The following is a 15,412-nucleotide window of genomic DNA, read 5'->3' on the forward strand; positions in this document are numbered from 1 at the left end:
TATTGGCAGGCTGTGAGGGTAATTTCTTGCTTCCTTTAGGTTGCAACATGGTTGCAGGACAGAACATCCTGAACAAAAGACGTTAGAGATCAGGAGCAAAGAGAGAGGAACGCTTCAGGGCAGCTAATGCTTTCTGTGGGTTATTTCTGCCGTGGTGATAATTTGGGTGACCCAATGCAAAAAAGAGAACAGGGCTGCTATACAGCTCTGGACGGTACGGAAGAGTATGTTTTTGACAGGTGTGAAAAAGCTGTGCCTAATCCTTTGGATATGACTGTTAAAGATACAAGAGCCACGTTCTCCTTGAAATACTGCAGCGGGCAAGGTAGCTCCCCTCAAGAGCCTCATGGTGGTGTAGTGGTTAAGAGCAGCGGTTTGGAGCGGTGGACTCTGATCTGGAGAACCAGGTTTGATTCCCCACTCCTCCACATGAGCAGCCGAGGCTAATCTGGTGAACCAGGTTGGTTTCCCCACTCCGACACACGAAGCCAACTGGGTGACTTTGGGCTAGTCACAGCTTTCTTAGCACTCTCTCAGCCTCACCTACCTCACAGGGTGTCTGTTGGGGGGAGGGGAAGGGAAGGTGATTGTAAGCTGGTTGGATTCTCCCTTAAGTGGTAGAGAAAGTTGGCGTATAAAAACCAGCTCTTCTTCTTCTTCTTCTCCTCCTCCTCCTCCTCCTCCTCCTCCTCCACCTCCACCTCCACCTCCACCTCCAGGCAGAGCACATACATAGAAACATAGAGGTGGAAGGGACCTCCACGGTAATCTAGTCCAACCCCCTGCACAACTCAGGAAATTTACAACTACCTTCCACCTCCCACTTCCCATTTGACTTCTGCTCTATGCCTAGAAGAAGGTAAAAAACCTCCAGGATCCCTGGCCAATCTGGCTTGGAGGAAAATTCCTTCCTGACTCCAAAGTGGCGATCGGCATTGCCCCAGGCATGTACGAAAGGGCCAAGACAGCCGAGCACTGACGCATCCCTTCCTGCCCTCCCTCCCATGATCTGCCTAAGTTCACAGAATCAAGCTAAGTGGTTCCAACAACAGCCACTAGATGGACAAAATTCATTGTGCTTCGTTCGTACACTGAACGTTGCACATTTATAAAAAATCGGCACAGCAGAGACAGCAAGGATGAAACGGACCAAGAGGACCAGTTAGGAAAAGTAGTTACAAATTCCGCATCCTTGCAGTTTGAATCTATTCTTCTTGTCCTCCCTGATGTTTGGCAGTAGGGAACCATTATGGTCTGCTCACGGCGTGAAAACACACGAGCCGACGAAGCAGCCTTACATCGAGTCTATCAATGCCAGTATTGTCTACTCTGACTGGCAGCGACTCTCCAGGGTCTCTGGCAGAGATCTTTCACATCACCTACTGCCCCGACCTTTCAGCCGAAGATGCTGGGGACTGAACCTGGGACCTTCTGTGTGCAAAGCAGGTGTCCTGCCACTGAGGCATGGCCCCTCCCCTTCCTTGGCCCAAGAAGCGAATGACACTTAACAGGCCTGTCTCCTTTCCGACAGCCCTGTAAACGATTTAAGTGCTATCCAACTCCATAACCATTAATTTTTTTATATATAGGACTCATCTCTGAGACCCCTTATCCCCAAAACTCTGCTCTGGGGGAGTGGTTTCACACACATGCTTCTGCAAGTGAAAAAACACACACACATAACCACACACAACCACCCTCTCTGCACCCCCAAAAGGAAACAAAAAGCACACATATATAGAGACACATGTGAGCCCCGATAAATGCACCGCCGTGAACACACACGAGCACATGAAGCTGCCTTTTATTGATCAGACCATAAGGTCAGTATTGTCTACTAAGACTGGCCGCAGCTCTCAAGGGTCCCAGGCACAGGTCTTTCACATCACCCAATCCTTTTAACTGGAGATGCCAGGGATTGAACCTGGGGCCTCCTGCATGCAAAGCAGATGCTCTACCACTGAGCCGCGGCCCTTCCCCATTGAGCCATGGCCCTTCCTGCAGAATATAGGCCTTCGTGCCATGCGCTGCACATCATAATGATGGGTAGACATGAAAGAGGTTTATAAAATCATGCATGGCCTTCAGAAAATGGGTAGAGAGACTTTTTTTTCTTCCTTCTCTCACTCGAACTTTGCTGGCCCACAATTTGCTGGCTTAGATTAGTCACAGAAAGAGGTTATACGAACATACAGAAAATAGCAAACGTGCCCTTTGATAGATCTAAGTGGACCCTCCATTTTCAGAGGCAGTACACCTCTGAATACCAGTTGTTATGGGGCGAAGAATGGGGAGAACTGTTGCCTTTGTGCCCTGCCTGTGGGCTTTCTGGAAGCAACTGGCCAGCCACTGTTGGAAACAGTTTCCTGGACTGGACAACCTGATCTAGGAGCTCTTCTTACTTCAGTGGTTCTCAAACGCATTGAAGTAGAGATCCCCTTCTAAACCTTTTCGGGTTCCACTCGCAAAATAATTCCACACTGTTCCTCTCTCCCCCCAACATAAAACTGCAGCCATCTCAAGCCATTCTTACCTTGGATTCTGACTGCAGAAAGGCAGTTTAGAAATTTAAGAGAGAAAGAAGAAGAAAATCTGAAGCCTTAGAAGGTATCTTCATCAAAAGCCATCTTGTTTTTTTTTTTTGGGGGGGGGGGTGTTTGTGTGTGTCTTCTGCTGCTGATGAAAAGATACAAAAGTATATACGTCACAGCCTAGATAGGATCTTCATCAAAGCTAGCAGGAGATTTGAGAAGACAAGACTCACTGGAAAAGATACTAATGCTAGGAATAGTTGAAGGCGGTAGAAAGAGAGGAAGACCCAACAGGAGATGGATTGACTCAATAAAGGAAGCCACGGCCTTCGGTTTGTAAGACCTGAGCAAGGCTGTTAATGATAGGGCGGTTCGGAGGTCATGAATTCATAGGGTTGCCATATGTTGGAAGTGACTCAACTGCACATAACAGACACAGAAGGAGATTTGAAAAACAAAGCTGATTTAAGCTTTTGCATTTGAAACAGCGCTTTAAGATCAGCACTTAAAAAAATAATAAAAGATAACTTTAGAAGCAGCCAGATATTCCAACGAAGTAGAAATGAACAGAATGGAATCTCAGAGGCTCCAGACACAAAAACTCAGAGGGTGCCCCCTAGTGGACAAATGATGCACGCAGAAATTGGCATATGCGGTGAGGTGGGGAGGTGAAATAGACTGCTATTAGAACATAAGAACATAAGAAAGGCCCTTCTGGATCAGACCAAGGCCCATCAAGTCCAGCAGTCTGTTCACACAGTGGCCAACCAGGTGCCTCTAGGAAGCCCCCAAACAAGACGACTGCAGCAGCACCATCCTGCCTGTGTTCCACCGCACCCAAAATAATAGGCATGCTCCTCTGATACTAGAGAGAATAGTCAGAGTTGAAGCAATAGATGACTTAATAACAGGCAGAAAGCGGTGTGTGTGTGTGTGTATGTGGGGAAAGATCCTGCAGTCTAGCCTACAGAATATCATGAATGGCTAAGAAGAAGAGTTGGTTTTTATATGCCAACTTTCTCTTCCGCTTATGGAAGACTCTTCCTTGCGCCTGGAAAATAGGTATGCTCGGATGTGTTTTGTAAGAAAGGTTCCTCCCCCACCCTTACTTTTTAGTCTGTGTTGTGTCAGTCTGCATCCCTCTGTTGTGTAGTGTAGTGGTGTAGTGGTTAAGAGCGGTGGTTTGGAGCGGTGGACGCTAATCTGGAGAACCGGGTTTGAGTCCCCACTCCTCAACATGAGTGGCAGACGCTCATCTGGTGAACCGGGTTGGTTTCCCCACTCCTACACACAAAGCCAGCTGGGTGATCTTGGGCTAGTCACAGCTCTCTCATCCTCACCTACCTCACAGGGTATCTGTTGTGGGGAGGGAAAGGGACAGTGACTGTAAGCCAGTTTGATTCTGCCTTAAGTGGTAGAGCAAGTCGGCATATAAAAACCAACTCTTCTTCTTCAAACCGGCTTACAATCCCCTTCCCTTCCCCTCCCCACAACAGGCACCCTGTGAGGTAGGTGGGGCTGAGAGAGCTCTACGAGAGCTGTGACTAGCCCAAGGTCACCCAGCTGGGTTCGTGTGGAGGAGTGGGGAAACCAACCCGGTTCACCCGATTAGCCTCTGCCACTCATGTGGAGGAGTGGGGACTCAAACCCGGTTCTCCAGATCAGAGTCCACCGCTCCAAACCATCACTCTTAACCACTACACCACTACACTACACAACTTGCAAACCCATCCAAGCATACCTATTTTCCAGGTACAAAGAAGGGTTACCTGCATACATTGCCCCCAAAGCACAGAGACGTGCGGGGAGCTGGAGGCATGGATGGCTGACATCCCTTCAGCGTGGGGACGCGGTTCCGGCTTGTTGGAACTCGCATCTGGGAAATCATGTCGGGCTCCAGTCAGTGCGTTGGCAGTCGGAAGGAGCTGAGCCAAGCAGAACCCGCGGGTCTGGCACTCAGCCCGGGCACACCCTGGGGCGGGAAGGGGTAGAACCGTCGGAACATGCCCCAGAGCGTGGAGAACAGAGCACAATACCTATTAGGAGTCAGTATGACCCGCCCCCTGCAAGCCCTGGGCATGATATCCTGTGCATACTGGTTCCAGCATCTAATCATAAGTTCATAGGGCACACATGTGCATGGGGGGGTGAGAAGAAGAAGAGTTGGTTTTTATATGCCGACTTTCTCTACCACTTAAGGCAGAATCAAACCTGCTTACAATCACCTTCCCTTCCCCTCCCCACAACAGACACCCTGTGAGGTAGGTGGGACTGAGAGAATGTGACTGGCCCAAGATCACCCAGCTGGCTTTGTGTGTAGGAGCGGAGAGCAACCGACCCAGTTCACCAGATTAGCCTCCGCCGCTCGCGTGGAGGAATGGGGAAATGAACCCGGTCCTCCAGATCAGAGTCCACCGCTCCAAACCACGACATCACACTCTTAACCACGACACCACCCATCATGCATGCCTCCATTGTGCAGATATGGATCAGTTTTCTCTGGAGTCCCTCAGTGAGATTAGGACCGGGCAGCAACCCCAAAAGGGTGGCGAAAGAGCCCCTAAAAAGCTAGGCCAAGCACCTTCCTGGGTCAACCATAGAATAAGGTAGAGCTCCAGGATAATGTGGGCCATTTTCATGCTGCAGATCTGTGTGGCGGCGTTCTGATCACATCCCCACTCACAAATTGCCATGACATGCTGGGAGGGTATGCTCCCCTCATTTCTGATGTAATGAAGCGGCTTTGAGAAACTCATTGTGTGGCAGCAGTTCCAAGCAGGGGGGGAAAGTGGCTGTGTGAATTCCTGCACGTTCAAAACCAGGGTTTCTTTCAGTGGCTTCAAAGTCTGGTAGCAATTCTGAACTTGAGAGTCTTTGCCTTCCCATACTGGCCAGATTCCAATTCGGTTTGGGATGCTCTGTTCTGGCATGAGAAGCATGTGAAACAGCGGCCAAACCCTATTTCAGAGGCAGACTCAGCAGTAGGTTTGGTTTCTTGGCCACCTGTTCTACGCCCCAGAATATGTGGAAGAGCCACAAATAGCTTTTGACTGATAGGATTTTCATTCCAGGTTGTGACAGACCATGAAGAATTCTTGTAATTATGATGGTGCCATCTGGCAAGCTGGCACTGTTACACTAAACTATGCAGAGATGCAAGCATAATTATACAAACAGCGTAACCATGTTGATCCTGTGAGGCATGCCCACCTCTACAAGTTGCTCCCAGATTGATTGCCAAGTGCAGGGCAACCAGTCTCCGGATACAATTCAAAAGGATGGCAATCTAGTTTTGTAAAGCTTGGAGCTTGACTACTGTAGTGGGCTTCACGTGGGGCCGCCCTTGAAGATTGCTCAGAAACTGCAGCAATTTTTTTAAAAAATGGTACAATAATGCTCCTCAGGAGGGGCAGAGAAAAAGCATGTAAGGCATGTTATTTGTGAACTGGTTGTTTGTTTGATTGCATGCACAATAACTCAACTAACACATGCTTGGTCTTTTGGGTTTGCCACTTCTTACTCAATACATAAGCTGAAGTTTTGTGAGGGTCTCTGTGTCTCTGCTTTCCATCACCTGCTTTGTTATCAGTGAACTCGTAAAAGCAGTTCACACCTTCTGGTCCCAGGCGCCTGGCCTGATTGCCCCAAGTATCTCCCCCCCGCTGCTCTTCCTGCCAGTACTCCCTCAGGCCGATGCGGCCTTGGAAGTGTGATAGCTTCAGCAGACTTCCTGGGACTCGTTTGATGTTTTGTATTATGCCAAGCTTGTAACTTCCCATAACAATAAGTGTGAACCCCAGTGCCCCTGTGCCCTGGAGTCAATATATTCTGTAAACCCGATAAGCCCCTCACTTGCAACTTTCTACCTGTGCCTGTCTCATCTCCTGATGTCTTCAATAAATCTGTTGTTTCCGTATCAACGTCTGAGCAATTGATTTGGAGAAGTAGACTCAGAGAGGGGGAACTCTCACATTAAGTTGCAAGTCCTTGCCTCTCGGACTGCAGCTGTACCTGTTGGGACAGAATGTCAGCCGACGAGGAAACCACCCCTACCCCGGAGGAACCGGAGGTGCCGGAGAAACCGGACCCCAAGGAGGAAGGCGCCAAGCCAAAGATTCCTAGGGGTCCCATCCCCGACCAGGGCCGGGAAGGGCGCCCCCGGGGACTCTTCAACAACTGGCTGGACTCCCCCAAAGGTTGGTCTCTTTCGCGGACTGCGGCGAAGGAACGCCGGTTGGCCTTCCCCAGTACGGGACTCGAGGGAGATCCGGCACGCAAGGAGGCCGTAATGGAGGAAGAACGGCGGCAGTGGCAGGAGGACCGCCAAGCTATGCAGGAGCAGATGGAGACCATGCAGCGCGTGATGGGTGAAATGGCAGCGGCCCTCGACGCACTGAAAGTGCAACCGCCCGCCGGCAACCCCCCGGACGGGGCGCCGGCAGCTCCTCCCGCACCTCCTAGCCTCCCGTCCCGTCGGGATCTGAAAGTCACGTATGACGGTTCAGGGGACCAGTTGACCTTTTTTATGGTCCAAGTGGACATTTTTATGCGAGAACAAGGTCGGACCTTCACTTCCGAGGAGTCCCGGGTGCAGTACGTGGCTTCCTTACTGCAAGGGGAGGCGGCCGCCTGGATGGTGTTGCAGTATGAACTCCGTTCGCCGGTACTGCGGACCCTGGACGAGTTTATGATAGCACTCCGAAACCGCTTCGAGGACCCGACTCTGGGTGAGCGGGCTAAAGCCTCCCTGATGCAGCTGCGCCAAGGGACCAAGTCGGTGGCGCAGTATGCAAGTGAGTTCCAGTCACTGGCTAGCCGGATCCTGGACTGGAGTGAGGCCACTCTGGTACAGTGTTTCAGGGAGGGTCTCAACCCAGACCTCCAACATTGGGCCTTCATGCAAGGGAACCCCCCGGATGTGGAAGGTTGGGTTCGCCACGCTGCGGACATTGAGAATCGTAAACAGCTCCTGAATTTGTCTAAGCAGCGCATCGGACGAGACCCGAGACCCCGGAGTGACCGGGGCCGGGACTTCCGACCGGGAGGAAGCGGGGGTCCCTCGGCCGCTGAACGCCGCAAGCGTTTTGAAACCGGTGTCTGCCTGACCTGCGGAGGAAAGGGACACTTTGCGTCGCAATGCCCCTCTCGTTCGGGCCGTCCCAACCCCCCACGCCAAGCCCCGACCGAACCGCAGAAGGCAGCTGCCGAGGACCAGCCCCGCCGCAGGAGCGGACCACCGGGCCGACGTTCAGGCGCACCCTCCGCTCTCCATGCCCGCCCCCAGGACGGGGTTCCCACCTCTACAGGCCCAACGGGGTCCCGGATTACAAGTACTACCTTTGATTCGGACGGGTCCCCGACCGCCACCACTCCATCCCCCTCTTCCAGCGAGGAGGAAGAGTGGGAACAACCGGCAAAAAACGCCGTCGGTCTGCTGTAGAGGGGGCTCCGCAGCAGACCGCCCCTGTCGTTGTGCAAGGAGCTCCACCGATGGTAAGCGCCCAAGAGGACAATGTGTATGTGCGTGTTCACTTATCCCTACCAAAAGGGGGTCCCAGTTTAGAATTCCCCGCTTTGGTTGACTCGGGGTGTGCCCGCACCATGATTAGTGAGGAAGCTGCCAAGAAACTGGGTGTCCGGCGCAAGCGGCTTCCGGGACCCCTTCGCTTTTCCCAAATGGACGGGAGTGATTTTAAACGGGGCCCGGTGACCCACAGAACTGCAGCAGTGATTATGTCGGTGGGGGAACATTGGGAACGCTTGTATTTTACCATCGCCCCTATTGTAACCCCTGTGGTGTTGGGGATGAACTGGCTACGGGGACACAACCCCTCCATCGACTGGGTTAAACGGGTGCTCTCGTTTCCCGAAAGCCCCTGTGGGTTACATGACAAGGAACGGGTACTCAGGACGCCGGCCGCCGCATTGGTAGAGTCCCCCACCCCAGCCTCCGTTCCTCCCCAACTGCCCACCGAATACTCGCAGTTTGCGGATGTTTTTGATGTTAGGGAATGTGACGAACTACCCCCCCCACAGAGAGACGGACTGTGCCATCGAAATAGTGGGGGAAGGCAAGCTGTCCAAAGGGAAGGTCTACCCCATGAGCCCTAGTGAGAAGGCGGTGTTACGGGACTATCTGGATGCCAACTTGGCGAGGGGTTTCATACGCCCTTCCAAGGCTCCTTATTCGGCCCCAGCCTTCTTTGTGAAGAAAAAGACGGGAGATTTAAGACTGTGTATTGACTTTCGTAGGCTAAACGCAGTCACCCAGTCTAACGCTTACCCTCTCCCTCTTATTCCCGACCTTCTAGCACAATTAAAGGAGGGCCGAATCTTCACCAAACTGGACTTAGTGGAAGCATACCACCGCATTCGCATTAAAGAAGGAGACGAGTCCAAAACGGCCTTTTCCAGTTGTTTTGGAATGTTTGAATACCTAGTCATGCCGTTCGGACTTTCGGGGGCTCCCAGTGTTTTTATGCAATTAATTAATGAGGTTTTACATGATTTGCTGTTTCGGGGGGTGGTGGTATTTCTCGATGACATCCTTATTTACTCTGAAACCATGGAAGAACATGTGCGTCTGGTGCGAGACGTGCTCCAGCGGCTGCGGGAGCACAAACTGTATGCTAAAGTGTCCAAATGTGAATTCCACCAACCTTCCATTACTTTTCTTGGGTACGTGATCTCCCACCAGGGTTTGGAAATGGACCCCGCTAAGGTCCAAGCGGTGCGGGAATGGGAAACCCCCACTACCCGTCGCCAACTTCAGCAGTTTTTGGGGTTCGCCAACTTTTACCGCAACTTCATTCCTAACTTTGCCCAAGTTGCGCTTCCCCTCACTGCCCTGTTGCGTACCAAAGACAAGGGGGCTAGCGCCGCGCTTCCCTCGGCCCGTTTGCAATGGTCCCCCCAGTGCCAGCAGGCTTTTGAACGTTTAAAGCTACTTTTTTCATCCGAGCCCGTTTTAGCACACCCGGATTGCACCAAGCCTTTTGTGGTGCAAGTGGATGCCTCGGATGTGGCCATGGGCGGGGCCTTATTGCAAAGGGATGAAGGGGGGCGGCTGCGGCCATGCGCCTACTTCTCCAAGAAGTTTTCCCAGTCCGAAATCAACTGGGCTATTTGGGAGAAGGAGGCGGCAGCGGTCAAACATGCCCTCACCATATGGAGGCACTTCTTAGAAGGAGCCGAACTGCCCTTTGAAGTGTGTACCGATCACAAGAATCTTGAGGCTCTCAAGGGAGCTAGAAAGCTCAACGCCAAACAAATTCGGTGGGCTCAATTTTTCGCCAAATTCCGGTTCACCCTCAAACATGTCCCTGGCAAAGAAAACGCCCTAGCCGATGCTCTGTCACGACTTCCCCAGTATCGCAACGATTTCGATCGCCCGGTCGACTCCCTGTTCACTCCCGAGCAGCGAGGGGAGGTCCCAAGCTTAGCCGTCACTACCCGGTCCCAAGCCCATCAACCAGGGACCCCCCCTACGCTCAAGGGTATCCCGGAAGCTTTCCAACAGCGGCTCCGGAACGCCTCCTTACAGGAGGAGGAGCACCATCTCCTCCCCACTGGCATGGAACGAACAAACACCTGGTGGGTACAAGGGGGAAAGCTATATGTCCCATCTTCCCTTCGCAAAGAGGTGTTGGGACTCGTACATGGTGCCAGGTTGGCGGGTCATTTTGGCTTCATAAAGACTCTTCACCTAGTAAGGAGGCAATTCTGGTGGCCCGGTATGAGATCCGATGTGGAGTTGTATGTGCGCAGCTGCCCCACTTGCGCCACAGCTAAGAAACGGATGGGAAAACCCCCCGGGCTTCTCAAACCGCTTGAGAACCCCTCCCGTCCCTGGGAAGTCATAGCCATGGATTTTATCACCGACCTACCTCCCAGTCGGGGAAAGACGGTTCTTTGGGTAATCACGGACCTTTTCTCCAAACAGGTCCATTTCGTTCCATGTGCGGGTCTTCCGTCGGCCCAGGGCTTGGCCAAACTATTTGTCACGCACGTCCTTAGACTACACTCGATCCCGAGGAAGGTCCTCTCCGACCGGGGGGTCCAGTTTGTAGCCAAATTCTGGCGAGCCTTCCTAAAATTGATGGGGGTGGAGGAACAGGGCCTCTCTTCCGCCTACCACCCCCAAACTGATGGTCAAACTGAACGTGTAAACGCGGTGGTAGAATGTTATTTGCGTTGCTATGTAAATTTTCACCAGGACGACTGGGTGGACCTGCTGCCATTTGCCGAATATGCGTACAACAACGCACCCCATTCCTCTACCGGCTTTAGTCCCTTCCAAGTGATATACGGGACGGAATTCGGTCCTTTCGGTTCCGCCCCCGTCACGCCAGATCTCCAGTCCACCCCTGATCTTCAGGAGTGGATTCAGGTAGTTAAATCTACCTGGCCGTGGCTGCTCAAAAACCTTGAAAGGGCAAAAAGCAAGTACAAGGAACAGGCAGACAAACACCGGTCTCCGGGATGGGAACTTAAGGTGGGGGAGCAAGTTTATCTGTCCACCAAAAACCTCCGCTCCCTTCGTCCCTGCAAAAAACTGAGCGACCGTTATGTGGGACCTTTCCCCATTACCAGAGTGATCAACGAAGTTACCGTGGAACTTGAACTCCCAAAGACCCTCAAGGGAGTCCATCCGGTCTTTCACATAAGCCTCCTCAAACCTTATGTGGCAGCTCCCCAGTTCCACCCCCCTCCCGAACACGAGATTCCTACCGTGGTGGGAGGGGATACCCATTTGGAAGTGTCCAAGGTTTTAGATTCCAAATGGAAGAAAGGGAAACTGTTTTACTTTGTTCGTTGGAAAAACCTTGGGTCCGCGCACGACGAGTGGGTGGCCGCACCCCACATGGCGGCCCCTCACTTGATCCGAGAATTCCACCTCGCTTATCCCGATAAGCCTCGCCCTCTCGAGGACCCCGGAGGGGGGCCTTAAGGGGGGCAGAATGTGAGGGTCTCTGTGTCTCTGCTTTCCATCACCTGCTTTGTTATCAGTGAACTCGTAAAAGCAGTTCACACCTTCTGGTCCCAGGCGCCTGGCCTGATTGCCCCAAGTATCTCCCCCCCGCTGCTCTTCCTGCCAGTACTCCCTCAGGCCGATGCGGCCTTGGAAGTGTGATAGCTTCAGCAGACTTCCTGGGACTCGTTTGATGTTTTGTATTATGCCAAGCTTGTAACTTCCCATAACAATAAGTGTGAACCCCAGTGCCCCTGTGCCCTGGAGTCAATATATTCTGTAAACCCGATAAGCCCCTCACTTGCAACTTTCTACCTGTGCCTGTCTCATCTCCTGATGTCTTCAATAAATCTGTTGTTTCCGTATCAACGTCTGAGCAATTGATTTGGAGAAGTAGACTCAGAGAGGGGGAACTCTCACAAGTTTTTTACAGAGGAGGTCAGCCACCGTTTCAACAATATGTCAGATTTCTTGTGAGACTGGTTTGCCACGTGCAAGTCTCCTCCAGAAAAACACACACAAACAATGACCTTTTCATAGAATATAGATCCTACAAATGGGATTTGTGCAATTTCTGTAATGTAGACATCACCTGGATAACATATGCTCATCTGCTGCCTGGTCCAGTTATTACTTAACTACTTCCTCCACACACTCCAGGATCAAAGTATCATAGCCATACTGTCTCCTTCTAATGGATTTATTATATCCATTTTGTACTCAGGGACCTAACTCTATACTGAGACTCAGCTCAACTCATGAAAGAGATGAACTTTGGACTCAAACTTCCCACTCTGATTCCCAACAGTCCTGTCTACTGGACAGTGGTGTGGATTTAATCTTAGGCTGAAGGAAGTTCCTCCAGTTTAAGGAACCTTCCATCAGCTTAAGTGGGTCTTCTGTTGGAGGCTGAAGGAAGGCTTCAAAATCTGCTCGCTGGAGTAGTATGATGGTGGTAGGATCCATGCCAGTGTACCAACCTAGTGCCACTGGTAATATCCAGACAATGGGTTGCTTAGAGGCTTCAATAGGATTTGCACGTCAAACCATTCCAGTAACTAGGGTGGAAATCAATCAGCACCCAGTAGCGCCTCCGGTGGTGGAAAGTGCCATCAAGTTGCAGCCGACTTAAAGTGACCCCGTAGGACAGGGGTGTTGAACTCATTTGTTACGAGGGCCAGATATGACATAAATGTCACTTGGTCAGGCCAGGCCATGCCTCTCCAGCCCAGATCGGGTTTGGTGGGGGTGGCTGCCTCAGCTGGCTTGCAGGCCGGATAAGAGCTCTCAAGGGGACGGATCTGACCTGTAGGCCTTATGTTTGACAGCCCTGCCATAAATTTTCAAGGCAAGAGGTGAACAGAGGTGGTTGGTCATTGCCAGCCTCTGCACAGCAACCCTGGACTTCCTTGGTGGTCTCCCATCCAACTACTAACCAGGGCTGACTCTGCTTAGCTTCCGAGATCTGATGAGATCAGGTTAGCCTGGGCCATCCAGACCAGGGCAGTAGTGCCTCTACATGGCTGAAAAGGGTTATAGAATCATAGAATCATAGAGTTGGAAGGGACCACCAGGGTCATCTAGTCCAACCCCCTGCACAATGCAGGAAATTCCCAACTACCTCCCCCCCACACCCCCAGTGACCCCTACTCCATGCCCAGAAGATGCCCTCCCTCTCATGATCTGCCTAAGGTCATAGAATCAGCATTGCTGACAGATGGTCATCTAACCTCTGCTTCAAAACCTCCAGGGAAGGAGAGCTTACCACCTCCCGAGGAAGCCTGTTCCACTGAGGAACAGCTCTAACTGTTAGAAAATTCTTCCTAATGTCTAGACAGAAACTCTTTTGATTTAATTTCAACCTGTTGGTTCTGATCCAACCTTCTGGGGCAACAGAAAACAACTCGGCACCCTCCTCTATGTGACAGCCCTTCAAGTACTTGAAGATGGTTATCATATCCCCTCTCAGTCTTCTCCTCTTCAGGCTAAACGTACCCAGCTCCTTCAACCTTTCCTCATAGGACTTGGTCTCCAGACCCCTCACCATCTTTGTTGCCCTCCTCTGGACCATTCCAGTTTGTCTACATCCTTCTTAAATTACGGTGCCCAAAACTGAACACAATACTCTAGGTTATCTTGTGCTCCAACACACCACCCACATGTACATTATCCAATCCAAATAAGCCCTCGGTACAGGAAAGAACGTCGAATGCCATGACCTCTCCGATCAAACTGGTACCCGTATCTCCCAACCTCAATCCCTCCCCCCGCCAACCATCCCTTTATTTCCAGAAACTCACATAGTGATGCCATCTCCTTGGGCAGGTCGGTCGGGAAACTGCGGAAATAGCCTCCATTGGTGAGCACCTCGAAGTGGGGATTAGGGAAAGGGAAAGGGTATACGGCAGGCGGGAAGCCATTCACATGAGCCAGGGGGGTTCCGCCAGAGCAGCCCCTCTCCTTGTTTCCTGCCATGGCTGGGGGCACGGGGATGCCGGCTAAGACAGTCAGGGTTCTGCTTAGCAGGTCTTGGTTGCGCCGTCGTCGCTGCAGATGGATGGTCCCATGGCTACGTCCAGGCAACGTTGTGGCTCTGGGAGAAGACGTCTCCCTTTGGCTTTTTCTTTCTGCTATGCAGACCTGCATCCAAGAGAAGAGAGGCACCATTAACCTGAGGATCTTTTATACACAACATAGCCAGGTCTCAACATTCTTTCTCTTGCTCTAGTAATTTGAGAAGAATTCTTCCTTGCAGGTGGGGCTGCGAGCAATTTGGCAAAAGCTAAATTGCTCGACGGCCATCTTCCCCGGAAGTCCCTGCCCATATAATTCTACTGAAACGTCACTAAAACAGAGACCTGCTTGGTAACGTCGGTGAGTTTGGACTTTTGAATATTGAAATGTATGCCTGATACATTGGCTTGAGTGCAATTAGGAGGAAGAAGGGAAGGACGCTTCGCCAAGATGGAGAGGTTTTAAAACCGAAGAGAAACACTATTAACCTGAGGAGCTTTTATACGCAACATAGCCAGGTCTCAACATTCTTTCTCTTGCTCAATGATTCTTGAATGTGACAGAGAAACAGGAGTTGCGGGAAGATGACGCCTGCTGAACAGCAAATCAGTACAGTGAGTGCACCTATTTTAATATTTGCATACATGAAGATGCAGGACAGATCTTCTTTAGTACCATGTATAAAGACGGAGCCCTGCATAGCCCTAGGTTAGCTTGATCTTGTCAGATCTCAGAAGCTAAGCAGGGTTGGCCCTGGTTAGTATTTGAATGGGAGACCTCCAAGGAACACCAGGGTTCTGACGTGGAGGCAGGCAATGGCAGAAGACCACTGAATGGGGTCACCATAAGTCAGCTGGGACTTGACAGCAAAATAAAGGCAGAACTGCATATTTTAGATCTTTGCGTTGGTCTCATGTAAGCTCCGACATGAATACACTCAGCTTTGCTAAGTTTATATTGTTCACCATTGACCTACGAGAGGAACTAGGGTCAGAGATACTCTAGCACTTCTCAGTCTGAACCTTCCTTCTCTTATTAACCAAAACTAACATTGGTATGGAAAACTCAAAAGAGAAGAAACTTTGAAACCTTTGAGATGAAACCGTAGGAAGAGAAGCATGAAACTACCTTAAACTGAGTCAGACCATTGATCTATCAAAATAATAATAATTATTATTATTGTTAGCTTCATTTTCTACCCCACCTTCCTCCCCAGGATTGTCTACTATGACTGGCAGCAGCTCTCATGAGTCTCAGATAGAGGTATTTCACATCCCCTGTTATGAAACGAAAAATGCTGGAAATCAAACCTGAGACCTTCTGCATGCAAAGCAGATGCTCTGCCACTGTGACCCAGCCCCTCCACTCAAAATTAGGAGGATGCAGGTAAGATTCT

The 15,412-nt window shown here is 51.0% G+C and overlaps 1 protein-coding gene across 1 annotated transcript in view; it reads right to left on the reverse strand.

Moving 5' to 3' along the window:
• RARG (retinoic acid receptor gamma) overlaps nucleotides 1-14,022 on the reverse strand; it is a 105,628-nt gene extending 91,606 nt beyond the window's left edge. Inside the window, exon 1 of the mRNA XM_056859947.1 lies at nucleotides 13,803-14,022. Coding sequence (XP_056715925.1) covers nucleotides 13,803-13,977 — 175 coding nt within the window. The 5' untranslated portion in view covers nucleotides 13,978-14,022. The remainder of the gene's footprint in view (nucleotides 1-13,802) is intronic.
• Nucleotides 14,023-15,412: the final 1,390 nt, after the last annotated feature.

Source organism: Euleptes europaea, chromosome 1, assembly GCF_029931775.1.
Source record: "Euleptes europaea isolate rEulEur1 chromosome 1, rEulEur1.hap1, whole genome shotgun sequence".
NCBI classification, from domain to species: Eukaryota; Metazoa; Chordata; class Lepidosauria; order Squamata; family Sphaerodactylidae; genus Euleptes; species Euleptes europaea.